Source organism: Caenorhabditis elegans, chromosome X (genome assembly GCF_000002985.6).
Source record: "Caenorhabditis elegans chromosome X".
NCBI classification, from domain to species: Eukaryota; Metazoa; Nematoda; class Chromadorea; order Rhabditida; family Rhabditidae; genus Caenorhabditis; species Caenorhabditis elegans.
The window spans coordinates 13,181,363-13,196,945 of NC_003284.9; the positions used below are offsets into that span (position 1 = coordinate 13,181,363).

Genomic DNA, 15,583 nt, shown 5'->3' on the forward strand with positions numbered 1-15,583 from the left:
TTGAATACTAAAATGAATATCCTTATCCTGACAGAAAATAATTTCATTGCAAAAAAAACAATGCACGCTGAAAAAACAGCAATGCCGTAATAATTCCAAAATGATTATATAAATGTGTCGGCTACTTAAGCAAATATTGCAATGTTTATGTTTTAAATAGAAACTCACGGAAAGTTTACAAGAACTGGTCACTTGTGTCTTTGTTAAAAATATTGATGAAAATCAATGTTATTTAATTATTTACTGTTGTATTTTCAAATCATTATACACATGAAAACGAGATTCGAAATTAGAATTATAGAAAACCTGAACTCCAGCAAACTAGAAATATTTTTTAAATTCTGTTGAAAACGATCTGAAATGACTGAATACGCTCTTCCCATTGAAAAACAAGGATGTGCAAAAGGTTCCGCCCACCCAGTTCATAATTACCGTTTTTGGGAATAACTTAATTTTATGCGAGCTACTAATTGAACAATATCTGTGTCAGTGTCAACATATCCTTCCTGATGGACAAAACAGAAAACAGGGTGCTGGTATTATACGAATATGATAATTTTCTTACGAATTTTGATGACGCTCTGCAATTTTCTTCTAAACAACTGGAGGAGTAATCCGGAAAACATGTGAATGTGTACCTCCGGTCAATGGCCACTTTCGCAATTGGCACCTTGACGTCAAGGATTATCATGCCCCTATTCTTGTCAATAACCTTACGTTTACCCTTTTCTATGCACGTAATCGGCATTTATTGTTAACAAAAAGTCTTTATTCGCATAAAAACTTTAAAGGGTGAGATGAAAAGGGATTGGTTGTATTGCAGATTAGCGAGTTTCTGCGAAACCGACCAAAAAAAAAGCCGTGTCCCTAGGCAACATATGCAGCAAAGAATTCTAAGGTTCAATGCATCATTTGAACAGAATGTAAAATTGTAAAGATGAAGATTAATATTACAAGATTAAGCAGAGAATATTTCTAGAATATTAGAAAGTTGTATAGAAGGTTGAAATAAAAAAAGACATTTAACTAGCAATTACGAAAATCCATCCCAAATGCTAATCCCATACAGATTCCCAGAAAGTAACAGAAATAGTTTCGGCTTAACGACGCGCGCCACCTTTTGCCCAAGGTTTCCAGCCGTTTGGAGCTTCACCACCACCTCCACCGCCACGGACCGCCTGTAAAAAGAACAAGATTAGGGGTATGAGACGTAAAAGTCGATAAGACACCAATTAGGGTGATTTTAAAAAAATGGATAAGTCACATACATATTTGTGCTCTATTAAATGGCATAATGAAAATGTGTTGTATTAAAATTTATTTCAGCGTATTCAGGTGAGCTTAAAAATTGAGCAGGGCTATTAAAAGCAATGCGCACAATTAAATTAACAGTGCAAAAATGGTCAATATCATAGAATAAATTTTTGAAAGAGTTTTTAGCTTTATGATTATGCCATCATTATTGCTACTACAAAGACAAATTTTTGTCGTTAAAAAAATGCTAAAAAAAACAATAGCAAAAACTTTCTAGCAGTAAAATAAATTATATGTGTTTAAAAGCTTCCTACTATTTTTTTGGCTAATGAGCGATTCTCGGTTGTTTGAGATTTGATAGCCTGGTACTGTACAATTTTCAACAACCGATGCGTTTTTGTTGAATTGAATGATCTACATTGTCGTGTGCTTTAAAAAAAACATCGAATTTATATATTCAGACTGCTAATTTCAGGTCTTGAAGTTTCCTTAAAAGATGTTACAAAATGCCTTTGTTCAATCTTATTTTAAGTTTATCTTTTCAAAGTACCAGAAGCCGATAGTCCTCCGTTAACCAGAAATAAAAAAATTTGCAAACACTTTGGCATTCAAGTCAACTCATATCTCGTACCCCTCCAAGTCTTCCCCTGGCAGCTCTCATTCCAACATCATCTTGTGGAGCTCTTCCAGCACCATCAGCTGCTGGAGCAGGAGACGGCCCCCCAAGGTTTGCAAAAGGATTGTTCGATGCCCCAGAAACCGGAGATTTTGAAGGAACAGGTGCATTCGCAGGGGTTGGCGATGGCATTTCGTTGAGCCGTCTGGAAGTTTTATTTTTGACGGTTCCTAGTCTTGTGTTAAAGAATTGTTCAATGACATACTGATTCTTCAATGTTGGATGAGGATCTAAAGCTGCATTTGGAGACAGATTCGGTCCGTCATTGTTTCCTGGTCTAAAAAATTAAATTCTACAATTGTCGTCAGAATTCAAAATACCTTCCACCCGACGCTCTTCGCTCACGCGGTGGTGACGGAATCCGTGCTCCATTTTCTTCCTCAGACTCATCAGCAATTGGGGAGAATCTGCAAGGAAACAACACAAGGGTCAAAAAAATGTCAGAATTGTTAAACACAAATTAGTGTGTCTCACGTCATTCTTTTTGGGGTTCCATTATTTGGTTTTCCAGCTGGGATTGGTGGTGATCTTTAAGTGTTCAAGATTATCACAGGGCTTCTTCAAACTATAAGAATATCATTAACGAACCTTAATCCAGATGGATCAAACTCCTCATTATTCGAAGCATTGTTCGGCTTCTGCTGCATTACTGGAGGAGGCACAGTGTTTCGGCTTTTGTTGACTGGCAACGGAATGTCATCATGCGATTGTGGCTCCGGCATCATTGGCTTCGGATTTCGAGAGAAATTTAGAGGGATCATAGGAGCTGGCTCAACGACGTCACCTAGGGGAGCAACAGAGCGTGCGCCAGGGCTCTCTGGCATTTCAATCGGGATATCGGCAGCAAGATCTTCCTCGATTGGATCCTCAGTAGCTGGGATGAACATCTTTTTTGGTTTTTTGACAACCTTCTTGCGTTTCATCACTGGGGCCGCAACCGGGACCGGCATAATAGTCGAAAGCTCAGTATCCATAGGATCGGTCATGGTTCCTAAAAATCAAATATTTTTTTATTGTAGATCTGAATAACTGAAATGCAAAAATTATCACTATACTGAAATAAAGTGAAGATGGTAGCCCTAACGACTTCTGATATGGATACTGATATCTGATATGGAGAATAACTAACGGAACTCAGAAAAGTGCATAAGACTGTAATGTTTATTTATTTTTTTCCCAAACTACCTATTTCACGAGTGGTTGGTTTTTCTGGCATGACGTGGATGATCTCCTTTGTATGGAATCCATAAACCGATTCGTGCTTCTCTGGCACAGTTATGTACACTGAAATTGTTAAGTTTAGTATTTTCTTTTTAACACAGAGTGTAAACTCTGCTACAGTACAGGAAATCAGTTAGTATACTATTTTATGAAAATGCCAAATTGTTGAAGATTAAAAAAAAATTCTGAAACTAATTCACCTGGTTCTGGCTGAATTGCCGGTGGTGGAAGAATTACGGCCTCTGATTTCTCAACATCGTAGTCCATTTTTCCAGGAGCCACAATAGGGATTGGAGCAACAACAGAACGGTTTGGAAGAATGGGATCGCGTATTATGAAACAATAAAAAATTAGTACCATTTCATGGTCCCTGTGTGTATTTAAAAAGTTAGTTTTACAATTACATTTTTTTTTTCAGATAATTTTTTCGGGTATTTTTTCATGGCATCATCTGTACTTACTCTTTCTCGCGTTTACCGGGAGTGCAGAACATACATGCATGCATACAACAGTGACAAATACAGCAGCACAAAAACAGGAGAAGTCCGATGAGCAACAAAGCCAGCATGGCTCTCCAATCGACGCACATTCCAAAGATCTTCCATTGATTCTTCAAGCATCCAGACTTCTCGGAGCAAGCACTAGCCGCTGTAGTGGCGGATACATCACCTGCTGAACACTTGCAAGTAGTTGTTGCCGATCCGGAACCAGATCCCCCTTGTCCATTGCCTGCGGCTGTGGTTGATTGAGTAACTTTTATGGTGAAAAGTGAAGAAGTTGCACCTGCAGTTGATGACGAATAGGATTGCGTTGATGATGACGTTAATGAAATGTTAGAAGTTGTTGAAGAGACTGGAGTGGTGGTGGATAGGAAAGTTGTTGTGCTAGAGCAGTTGGCGATGATGCTACAGTAATCCTGTTTTTGCAGTGCTGTAAATAATTATCTTTTTTATAAAGAGTCAGTTTGAAAAAATTAAATTGTCTTACGTCTATCACAAAGAACATTAGCATCGATAGAGCAAGAATCGAAAACAAGGCCGCTGGAAGAAGTTTTGATGTACGCACAGGTAGTAGTTGAAGTTGGCGTCTGCAACAGCTTCATAACGAATAAAGAAAACATATGAAAGTACCATGTCTTTTTCACATTAAATATTAAATTGCGCAGGCCTGACAGAAAGCAAATTCTTCACCATAGTAGCAACAAAACTTTGAGAGATGTTAAACCAAAATTGGAATAGAAGTTTGATTGAATTTTGAGAAAAATCGAAACAAAGTCACATGATGTTCTGGTTTGTTGCAAGTGTTTACAGAGGGTAAAACACCTGGAGCTTGTGTATTTTCATAATCAAATCGACTTGTTAGTTTTATTTTTGGCAAAAAAATCTAGAAATCGGAATTGTGAATTTTAAGAATTAAATTCGAACGGTTAATGTTCTTCCCCCGCGTACATAGAAACATTATCTAAAAGTTTGGTGTTGCTACTTGAAATTTTGTATACCATATTAGATTTTTTGGTTTTTAAAACATAATAATCCCTAAAATTAAATAAACATATGTTTTGAAGTTGTTTTTGTTGAATTTTCAACAACTTGTCCTTACATTGGAAAACCCTGTTGTATTGGCGACGACCTCATAAAAATTGTTGCTCTGACAAATTGCTCCATATATAGGTATCTCTGTATTTCCAGCCACAATTCCGGTTAGAACAGGCAAACTTGATTGTTTTTGAACATAGTTCAAAATTTCTTCGTAGTTGATATCCAATGGATGTCCAAGATGTCCGCCAACAGCCACACAGGCGTCATCGGCAGATCCCCAAGTGGCTTCAGATCTCGATTGGATTTGCCAGCAGTGCTCCTGATCAGTTCCGTTAACTGTTATTCCGGAGCACGGACAAGTTGCTCCAGCCGCTGCAAATTTGATTTTCGATGTGATGAACAGCTGTCCTTTTACTAGGAAATTGATTGAAAGTGTTCTTGAACAAAGTTGTCAATTTTGCAACGTTGTCTAGACAAAGTTTTGTGCTAATTTTTATAATTTATAATTATTGAATGAGTTTTTTGAAATCAGAAGCAAATATAGCATGTTCAATGTTCAATAAAGATTGTAATACGTAAAGAAAATCAGCCTACATTTTGAATTAACATTTTATCTTTAATTAGAAACGTGATAATCATTCCAGAACTATCAAGTTTAGGAAAATACCTATTTTTATTTGAACCTATATTAAAGCATTTATAAATTATTTGTTTGCGTTTAATCTATTTTCAAAAAGAGAAGTTGTAAAACACAAGCACCTTGTCAATTACTTTTCTCAAAATAGTATTGGTCGTAAAGTGTGCAGAGACTTAAAATTTTGCAACGTGAAATATTGTTTTTAAAGTACGTAACACTCAGCGTACGAAACTGGTTTTACAAACTTACATACATGCACATTGAACTTTCTAAATTTCCAAGTTTTTGTTCTATGTAAGTTACAATGTATGCATTTTTTCCGGCAAAATTTATGAAACACGTATTTCGAAACTCAATTTGAATGTTGAAGAGTAGTAACAACTCACATTTTTTAATCGCACATTTTCAGAAATTTGTGTGAAAGCACAATTTTCAACCTCAAATCACATTATTTTTCACACACCCTCTTGTATTGGGAATGCACATAAGATCCTCATTCTATTTCCAAAAAAAATTAATAACTCAGGGAATCAAAAGCCATTTTAAAATCAATGATAATTATTTCTTTTCAGATCAAAATTTTGAAAAGCCTTAGAAAAACATTCAACGACCCAATAAAGCTTTCACATTTACCTCAATTTCCCACGATCTTTTTAACTTTTTAATATATTTTTTCCAGGGTAATTCTCATAACAACAGCTGACACAAAAATGAGAGCAAATAGATATAAAATAGAGTAGGCCATATCAAAAGAAAATTGCTCGAAAAATTATGAAATTGGACACAAAAACCACTCCCACCTCCACCCTCGCCACCTCCAACCAGGATTTGGGGCACCTGACTTTAATTTCTCTCTGCTTTTCGTTTTTTTTTCTCATTTTTCTTCGCCTTTTTCTCTGATTCTGAAGCATGCCAAGCTTTTTCTTGATTAAATACTACCGCGTGGAGAAAAACCGATTTTTCGACTTCTGGCAGTCGCTTTCTGCTTCTCGCATTGTCTAGAATGCATCTGTGCCTAGTTTAACTTGTTCCATATTTTAAAATTTTTTGAACTAACATTTTACAGCATACTCATTTTAGTGATATGTACCCTAACCCCATCAATATCGTTTTCACTTCCTTATGTGGAATGCAAAACTTGATGTCAGTATTCCAAGTTTTTCACTTGTCATCACGTGATTTCCTAATAGTTAATACTTATATTTTATTAGTTTTTGGTATTTCCGATAGATTTTCGTGCCAAGGTACTACGGTAACCAGTCGTGTTAAAGACACGCAACTTTTGTAACAAAAAAGGCACTGATAATACCGTAAGATTGTTTAATTATAGAGAAAACTTTTTTACTAGTTGGTGTTTGATTAAGTAATTTGCAAGAAAATAGAATAACGTGAAAAACTGCATAAAAATCGAAATACATTAAGTAAAATAACGTTTTGTTTTAAACTTTTCTCATTTGAAAGATTTATGCTAAATTTTTTGCGCCATTAGTTTTAAAAATGTATGTTATCATTTCTGTTCTACTTACATAAACATAATTTTTCAAATATTTGCGTGAATTAAATTTAAATACATATTATTGTCTAACTGAGATTGAAACAACTTGGATTGTTTTCATAATAGGCATAAAACATTTTCAAGCTGCTGTTTGAATTTAAAATATTAAATGAAATACATTTTGAGTGGTACGTCATTAGTCTTACAAAATGTATGGCTCCGAATAGCTTAATCGCATGAAATTTTTACCTCGCTTTCTTTCCAGTCCATGGTGGCATGTGCTCGTTTTAGAAAGCGCCTAAAAGCAGGTGTCCATTGGAAAAAGGTGAACGCTTTTCGAGCAAAGATATCATTATTGATTACTTTCTAGTTTTCAAAATATCCGTACTAAAAAGAAACAAAGCAAAAATAAAATCACTAAGGTTTTGCAAGGTTTTTTTTCATTACTTAAAATATTATTGTCACAAAAATATACAAATTTCCGGAAAGAAATTTTAAAATAACATTGATTAACTCATGAAATTGAATTGTTCTGAATTTTAATTAATTTTCAGTTTTTTTGAACAAGAAATGTTTTATCGTATAATTATTAAAATTAATTGAAAAATTCTACTTTTGTAGTAAAATAGCTTAAAGTTTGAAAAATTTCAAAACTTGGCAACATGCTAAAAAAGGCAAAACAGTTTTTACTCATTTTTAGTATATTTCGACAGAATTCCCACTAGCTCAGCACCCTACTTGTGACTAGCCGCGACTATACCTCCTTTTAAAATTCATATTATGGAAAACGGTTTTCAAAAATTTACATAGTTTAGTGGTTAGACTTTGACCCTTCTATAAAGTAAATCTTACTGTAATTTTCGCGTTTACATTTATTGACATTCTTCATATTCACGTTATTATGTATTTGGCGAGTCCACATGTGTACATTTACTCTAGTTATTGCCTTCGAAAGTCTCCACCTCCCCCCTTATCAGAGTTTCGCGCCTTTACCCGAAACTCCGTTTTTCAATTAGCAATGGTGTGTCCAACGCTAGTCTTTTCTCATTTTTCATCTTCAAACTGCTAAAATCGACAATTGAGAGCAAACAAAATTGTCGAAAATCGGTGAGTTGTAGCTTATTGGAATACAAATTACAATAAGATATATTATACGCTACAAAACACATGCCTATGTGAGAAAAAATACGATTAGATCAGACACGGCTTGAATGAATTTTGAAATAGTGAACTGATAAGTTTAGACACTAACGTCTAATAAAAAAGGTTTTAAAGCAAGCTGCAGAATAATTTTGCGATAACTAAGTATACAAGGAAACAGCAACATAGTGAGAAGTTCTAGTAAAGATGTAGTCGAAGAAAACGTATTGTCTATTTAAACAATACGGTAGAAGGAATTACTGCACGTATATCTCAATTACTATGCGTACGTTCTGAACTTTTCATACTTTTTGTTTTATATTCTGAAGTACGGTTGAGTACCGTAAAATAGTATAGTCCGACAAATGATAGTCCTACTAAATTTCACTAAAAGCATGTCACTTTCTCACTTGATGTAAAGTTTCAACCACAATCAGAATAAAGTTTCATTATTTTTTTGAACTGATGGAAATTGTAGGGTTTTCTAAAATATATTTTAAACACTGTACTTTAGGTTTACTGTATCTATGAACAGAAACACACTCTAAAACTTTGAAGTGATTTTTTAAATAGTTACTGAAATGTTTAAACTAACCTTTAAAAGTGAGCAAAAACAAGGAGAGCATCGAAATTCGCATGATGTTGGTGAATGTCAATGTCAGAATAAGGGAATTTGTGTGGCGGACCGCGAGGCCGTACCCTAGTGTCTCATGGCGACGGTTGACGTTTTTATGGCAAAAAACATCCACGCGGCATATGCAGCGGAATATAGAATAAAATACACAAAAAAAAACATAAAAACGTAAAAATATGAAAATTGTTATGGATACGACTTTCAAATCGAATCTTATGATTCGTAGCTATTGTGCCTAAAACAAAAAAAACGCAGTTACTCAGGACAGCAAAGTGATCGTTAACACAGTTGTAAAAAATTCGAAAACATATCTCGTGACGGGATTATTATCAAAATGAAGTTTGATAGATCTTAAAAATTTCTGAATTGACGACGTAAAATTTAACTCATTATGCTGGTTATCAAAGAAAAATACTCGAACGTGTTCGTTTTTTTGTTTAAAAAAAACATTTATTTAAAAAAACCTCTATATAAAAAAATGTGTTTGAATAGCTTTACCTGGCATTCTTTTAAATTGATATTGGTTTTAATGAACTGTATATTTTCCCCCTAGCCCTCAATGTTTTATATTGCAAAACAGAAAATAAGTATTTTCCTGAATACCTCCATCAATTTTCAAGTTGCGTCAACCTCCAGATTTAATCCCGAATTGTTTTTTTTTACCTATAAAATTTGTAATCTGTGAATGCATACTTTTGAACTGAAGTGCCGACTTTTATAGGAAAAAGATCCTTAATTTTCATATGTTACTCTTTATCTATAATATTTATTTTAACTCTTGAATGAGGGATGAAACTAGTTCTAATAACTTTTTACCAATTGGATAAACTTTAACATTTGACGACTCAAAAGCCTTCAGAGTATAATAATGTGTATTCATTTTTTAAAATGTTTTCTGAGTTTAAGTTTTTACACTTTTTAATGAGAGATCAATTTTTAAAAGTAAGAACTGCGTAACTTCTTTTACAACTGTAAACTCTTGTTTTTTTGTTTCCAGTTTTAAATATGATTTTAGACGATTCTAGAAATATAATGTTTTTGTATTATATACTGCTTGCTTCTTTTGTTTATTAATTTTTTGTATTTTTCCAATTTGTTTAAACAATTTTCTCAGTTGAATTTTTTATATAACGCGTTTATAGTTTTCTGATTACTTGGATTTGTTAACTCTCTTCTTTGATTTTTTTTCCATGTTATCTGTTTATTTTTTCGCTTCAGCGTTTAGATTTCGCCTAACTCATTCCGTCTCTTTCGTTTCAGGTGTATTGACTTTCAATGTTATTTTGAAATGGGTGCCGGGGCAACTGGTTTACGGGGAGCGCGTCTCTCGCCAGAGGTCAGGATTTTACATTTTGCACATAGGATTTTATTCTGAAATAGAATGTTTAGGAACGTGCAAATAGTTCAAAATCAAGAGCTATCGATCGGGCGTTGTCAAAAGATCACACGGATGACTTGAACAGATTTAAAATTCTTCTACTTGGCACGGCAGAGAGTGGGAAAAGCACAATATTCAAGCAGATGAGGTACGCGAAAGTTTGTAAATTGGGAAGAGTATTCAAAAGGAATTTGAAACAATATTTTTAATCTCATAGTTTCAGTTTTTGACAATTTTTTTTAAATTTTTAACCAATTAGTAAGTGGGTCGTGCAAGGAATTACTGACTAATTTTCAATCAATACATCTACAAAAACTAATAAGAAAATTATATTTAACAATATTTAAAACCTTATCTTTGTAGAGTTCTTCACCTGGATGGTTATGCAAAAGAGGATGCACTAGAATACTTGTCAATTATACACTCGAATTGCATGGAAGCTTTAACACAACTTGTCGATGCTTGTACTGCTTTCGGGATAAACCACGATATTACTGTTCAGGTAGAAGTTTTGTAAAATTAAGTTTGAAACAATCAAAAGCTTTTTCAAACATTCAGGAGGATGTGAATCGATTTGAAGACTTCAAACGAAAACTTCGAGATCCAGAGGGATTAGTAATACCAGTGGTCATTGGCAGGTGTATGGATCGTGTGTGGCACAGTCCCAGCCTACAGTTGTGCTATGACACCCGTCGCTTTCGATTCGCATTGTTGGACAGTGCTAAATAGTAATAACTAGCAACATACATAAACGATAGGCAACATATATTTTCAGTTTTATGGATAACATAGTTCGATTGACAGAAGATAACTACGTCCCAAGTATTCAAGATATTGTACACTGCCGTATTTCAACAACGGGGATTAACGAACTTGCATTCAATTACAAGAAAATGGATTTCAAGTAAGTTCCCACGAATTTGTACAAAAATCTACTTTCAACAATGTCCGCATAAAAAAAATCAGCCAACAATACATATACCCCCGGCAGATACTGGCCTTTTTCGTCAAACCCCGCACAAAAATTGCAAACAAAATTGGTTAAAAAGTTAGCAAAATGTGGCTAATCAAATTATACATACTTTCATTTTAACGGTTTCTGTGTCTTTTCCATTTTGAGGTGAAAACTGCCAGAAGTTTTAAAAAGCTTAGACAAGTTTTGTATAATGCCTCTACAAAGTTTATCAAGTGAGAAAATTACCTGTCTAAAGTCACATTGTACTGCCACAGTAAAATCTTTTTATTTTAACATTACAAACATTTTAAATCAACAAGTTATTTAGAAAATTTTCTACTTTGTGAAAAACTTACAAAAATGTAATTAATTTTATTCGAATACTGGCTATAAACAACTTATTGGTCATGAAATGACCAGTGGAGATTTCACGGTTGATTTTAATTTTTCCTATTAGTTGCATATAATTAAACTGTAAACTGTTATGTATGACCAACAATATTTTTACTTAAACTACAAAACTGTTGGTTGAAAAAGATTCATCGATGTACATAGAAAAAATCAATGAGCACTTTTTAAATTTAAAATAAAAATAAAAGGTATTTTCATGCTTTGCTTTTATGCTTGCTGGGTAATTGTTGGGTAAGTCAAACTTTTGTTTGAGTTTTATTAGTTTACAAACTGTTATAAATGTTTTAATAAATGAGTTTTCAGAATGGTAGACGTTGGAGGACAAAGAAGCGAACGTCGGAAATGGATACACTGTTTTGACAACGTCGACATGATTCTCTTTATTGTTTCAATGAGCGATTATGATCAATTAGATCCGGAAGACAACAAATACGTAGGCTTAGACTGAAAGTCAAAAAAAAAACCTGACCTTTTAACCAGAATCGCATGAAACAAAGCTATGAAATATTCAAAACAATTGTTCATTCGGATTTATTTCGCCATGCATCAATTGTCCTATTTCTCAACAAATACGATGTTTTTGTTGAAAAACTGAAAACGTCACCGCTTCGAAGAAGTTTCAAAAACTATGAAGGTAAGTATTGCTATCATTTTTATAACAAAATATTTTCGATTCCAGGAGATAACTCCGAAGAGAGCGCTCGTGAGTTCATTAAAAAGCTTTTTCGTCGATGTATCACGGATCGCCACAAGTTTTTTGTCTTCGAAACCACAGCGACAGATACGGGGAATATTGATCTGGTACGTGATTTTTCTTTGAGTTTTTTTTTTCAAAATACGCGAGAGGCGATCTAAACCAATAAAAGACTTTGCGCGCAGAATTTTCTATGTAGTCATATTAGGGAGCCTGACTTAAATTTTAATATGTTAAAAAAGGGTAACTTGCGTATCCGCCGCAAAAAAACTAGAAGTTTTGTTCACATTTTGGGACTATACGTTAAAAAAACCCAAAACCTTTACTCTTCCTTCAAATTTATAAGAAAATAATTTTTAAAAAATGTTTCTTTGAATGCGATAAAATACTAAACAATTACCAAATAGTGAGTGGCAACGTTTAAAAAATACTTCAATTGGGGACAACCATGTCCGATTTATATTTTGAGAAAAACAGTTATATTCATTTTACAGGTATTTGGCTCAGCAGTTGCACATATTGTCAACGAAAATCTCCGGTCTGCTGGATTACATGAGTGATTGAAATTGTATTTCGTTTTTTTTTGTTTCGCTTTGAAAATATATCGTTCCGATTTTTTAATCTCATCTCTTGGAGTCAAAACTCATTCTGTTCAATTTATTTTTATAAAGTAATCGTATTAATTTTACTTTTTGCGGTCTCAATATGTGTCTCAGCTTATTTTAGTAATTTTTTTTGTTAAAAGATTTTAATACCTTTTGAAATTTCCTATTTTTAAATAATTAGGAAAATGACTGAATTTTTTGAAATACTGTCGTTTTGCATTTAGTTATGATTGACCACCGCTTCAAAAAAAAATAACTGAATTTTTACTGAAATCTTCATACTTGTAATATATTCTATTTAAAGTTTTTACAAATGTCTGTTTTCATTAGTAATGGTGCAATTTTAAATACATACTTTGTCTTCGATGATAAAAAATTTTTAACCGTAAAATCAATATCCCATACAATTTGCAGTTTTCCTTAAGCTTTTCGATATCAAAATCTGAACAAAAAAAACGCTGTAGACTTACAGTTTTTAATAATGGTTATTTGAGTGGTTTATGGTTACTTTGTGGAAATTGTTATCCTTCAGCAATGTTTTCAGATTCTTAGTATGCAGAAAAATATTTTTTCTGTGATGAAATATCGTACAAATTTCAATTTGTTTTGTGGCTCGTGAGTCTGTCCATTCGATTTCAATCCCAAAGAATTTTCAGAGAAAAAAATGTGATGACATCACGTCACCGTATTTTTTTCTGGTTCGACAAGAGCCGCAAGAAAGGAAAAACGAAGAGTTGGCCGTACCCAACAATTTCATTTTGCACAGAGCTCACTGACGAAATAATTGGACCTGCCTGGGCTCGCCTTGTTCCGGAAAAAAAATGGAGGAACCGCCGAGGGAAAAATAAGAAAAATACGTTTCTCCTCCGGATGTCTTACACTCAAATTTTCATTTCACTCAGCTCTACTGTATTGTGAAATTTAAATTGTACGTTGCGAAAAGCAAATTCAAAGTTCAGAGGCATTTGCTTCCGTTAAATTGATTTGTAGTCTGTATAGTTGACTTTGAAGATTCACTTCAAAAAGTTAATAACAGACAAAACACGCTGTGATTGACAAACGGTGCACTGGCTGTTTTGGAAATTTACGGTGCTATCTACTACTTTAAAATTTTTTTGCTAATATCATTTTAAATATTGCTCACTATACTTCCATTCAAAATCAATCGGCTAACATCTAAACTGTGAACACATATTTAGCAGTTTTAAATAAATGGATCCGAGTTTTCACTCGTAATTTTCATACACTGAAGAAACTGTTTTAGTTGTTTTATAATAGAACTATCTCTTGCTAATACGGCGCTTCCTACACCTTGTTATTTGTTGTCATGGCTCAATATTCTTTTATTCACAGTAATAAAATACAATAGCTTAAATCTATTGTTTTAATAATTCTGTCAATTCTTCCAGTTTTACATATTTATATTTGTTTATCGCAGATTGCGATAAACACTGTATGTACTCTATTCGTAAAGCATGAAATACTACTGTTTGGACAATTACTTTTATGCTACAATACTAATTTACGCTTCACTTGTTTCTTTATTTTCTATTAGGTGTTAACAAAACCTCATAAAATTCACAATATCATACTGAGAGCAAAAAATCGTCCGAGTTGCTTCCATCGTCTACCAACTTTGACTCATTTTAACTGGGACATCTAATATAGTTTAAAAACAAAAGGGTGCAGAACTATTATAGGTGCACAACTAATAGATGCGACATACTGTTAGAGGAAATACGGTATACTGTAATACGGTGAACACTCACTCGAAAAATTTCTTGAAAGACTCAAAATGTGTGTCAGTTTAATTTAGAATAAATGATTTTTACTACACTTCCAAAGTTACTTACTTTAGAGTAACATAGAGAATCTCTTAATATCGAGAAAATCAGACGAATTATAATGAAAGACGCACCAGACTTGAACTTACTGTTCTATGAATGACATACATACAATTTTAAGAAACCACAACTTCCCAACAATCTTCTTTCTGAAAATATCTACCTTGAACTTTTTCTGATCAGCCTATGAACATGCTTTCCATTCATACTTGATCTATCTGCTTCAATAGACGCGTATCCTAAAAATGGCGGACCGGAAAGAGAGATAGCACGAAAAAGAGCAATTGAAGCAATGGAGCGTTACAGAACTTTTCAAGTTGATGGAATGTTTCAATATGAGTGAACGAGGTGGGCCCAAAACCCTACATGTCCTTCTACTGCTCTTCTTCTTCTTTTTTTCACTATATGTCTCAAAAAGAATGTGAAAGAGAAGCACACACATGAGGAGCACAACTCTACCGCCTTTTGACTGAGTGACAAGTCAAGAGTAGCCATCTCAGTAGTAGTCCTTTCCTTTCCTCCCCACCCATCCATCCACCGGACTCCTCCCTGTCCAATTTTTTTTGTTCCCCTCCTCCCACCCAACTACGCCGTCTTCCATGTTTGGCTCATTTTTAGTGGCTTCTGTTGTTAGTTGTTTAAGAAATATATCCTCCGAATGCCTATTCCTCGTAGACATTCCGAGCGCCCATTTATCAGAGGCCGTTAAAATGTGACTCAATGCATACTCAAATAATGCTCTTTTTTCGTTTTGCGATTGGTCCCTTTTTGTTCGACTTTTGGTTCCTGTTTCTATTCGCACCGCGGGTCGGTCTCAACGTCAGGGCAAAAATTTTGAAAATAACTCTGAAAACTGTAAAAAATAATTGAATTGTTAGACTAATGTTGCAAGAAGTTCCCAAAATTTATGGGTAATCAGATTTCATTTAAATTTTTGAAAAAATCATAATACTGTTATATTGATTTTCCTTTTTTTCCCTCGCTTCATTAACTTTTCCCAAATTTATACTTCTTCAAAAGTTTTGAGAATTGGCGTCATCATTCAAATATTCGGCATAATTTCAAATTCGAAACTCCGAAAGAGCATTGTTAAATTACGAA

At 33.8% G+C, this 15,583-nt stretch overlaps 2 protein-coding genes and 5 non-coding genes across 8 annotated transcripts; 4 read left to right on the plus strand and 3 right to left on the minus strand.

Moving 5' to 3' along the window:
- Positions 1-751: 751 nt before the first annotated feature.
- Positions 752-8,599, minus strand: cwp-5 (Coexpressed With Polycystins; the record flags this gene model as incomplete). 2 transcript variants are annotated; one of them, NM_001373548.2, is made up of 12 exons in its annotated part: positions 752-1,178; positions 1,886-2,075; positions 2,136-2,207; positions 2,251-2,337; positions 2,405-2,458; positions 2,519-2,921; positions 3,116-3,214; positions 3,352-3,485; positions 3,613-4,081; positions 4,139-4,238; positions 4,751-5,061; positions 8,557-8,599. In NM_001373548.2, the coding sequence occupies 12 exons, from the start codon at positions 8,597-8,599 to the stop codon at positions 1,101-1,103; spliced, it is 2,040 nt and encodes a 679-aa protein (NP_001359731.1). The 2 variants fall into 2 exon arrangements, with proteins under 2 accessions (NP_001359731.1, NP_001359732.1); NM_001373549.3 differs by lacking the exons at positions 4,751-5,061; positions 8,557-8,599 and adding an exon at positions 4,282-4,284 and having other exon boundaries at positions 1,101-1,178.
- Positions 2,140-2,160, plus strand: 21ur-13312. The gene has a single exon (NR_072365.1).
- Positions 8,600-9,849: 1,250 nt separating the features above from the next.
- gpa-6 (Guanine nucleotide-binding protein alpha-6 subunit) lies at positions 9,850-13,028 on the plus strand. Its single transcript, NM_077788.2, has 9 exons — positions 9,850-9,931; positions 9,985-10,121; positions 10,337-10,475; positions 10,532-10,701; positions 10,749-10,877; positions 11,643-11,772; positions 11,820-11,973; positions 12,019-12,140; positions 12,528-13,028. The coding sequence occupies exons 1-9, from the start codon at positions 9,884-9,886 to the stop codon at positions 12,591-12,593; spliced, it is 1,095 nt and encodes a 364-aa protein (NP_510189.1). The 5' UTR covers positions 9,850-9,883; the 3' UTR covers positions 12,594-13,028.
- Positions 13,029-13,362: 334 nt separating this feature from the next.
- On the plus strand, positions 13,363-13,472 carry F48C11.7. The gene has a single exon (NR_072366.1). It is a non-coding gene; the product is annotated as an Unclassified non-coding RNA F48C11.7 (non-coding RNA).
- F48C11.8 lies at positions 13,363-13,472 on the minus strand. The gene has a single exon (NR_072367.1). It is a non-coding gene; the product is annotated as an Unclassified non-coding RNA F48C11.8 (non-coding RNA).
- Positions 13,473-14,778: 1,306 nt separating this feature from the next.
- On the plus strand, positions 14,779-15,040 carry F09D5.2. Its single transcript, NR_072368.1, has one exon. It is a non-coding gene; the product is annotated as an Unclassified non-coding RNA F09D5.2 (non-coding RNA).
- F09D5.10 lies at positions 14,869-15,115 on the minus strand. Its single transcript, NR_072369.1, has one exon. It is a non-coding gene; the product is annotated as an Unclassified non-coding RNA F09D5.10 (non-coding RNA).
- Positions 15,116-15,583: the final 468 nt, after the last annotated feature.

Bases quoted from the DNA above. Each gene is read 5' to 3' on its own strand.
- gpa-6 (NM_077788.2), top strand. From the start codon at position 9,884: ATGGGTGCCGGGGCAACTGGTTTACGGGGAGCGCGTCTCTCGCCAGAG. The intron at 10,476-10,531 runs GTAGAAGTTTTG...TCAAACATTCAG, and splicing joins ACCACGATATTACTGTTCAG to GAGGATGTGAATCGATTTGA. The intron at 10,702-10,748 runs GTAATAACTAGC...ATATATTTTCAG, and splicing joins TTGTTGGACAGTGCTAAATA to TTTTATGGATAACATAGTTC.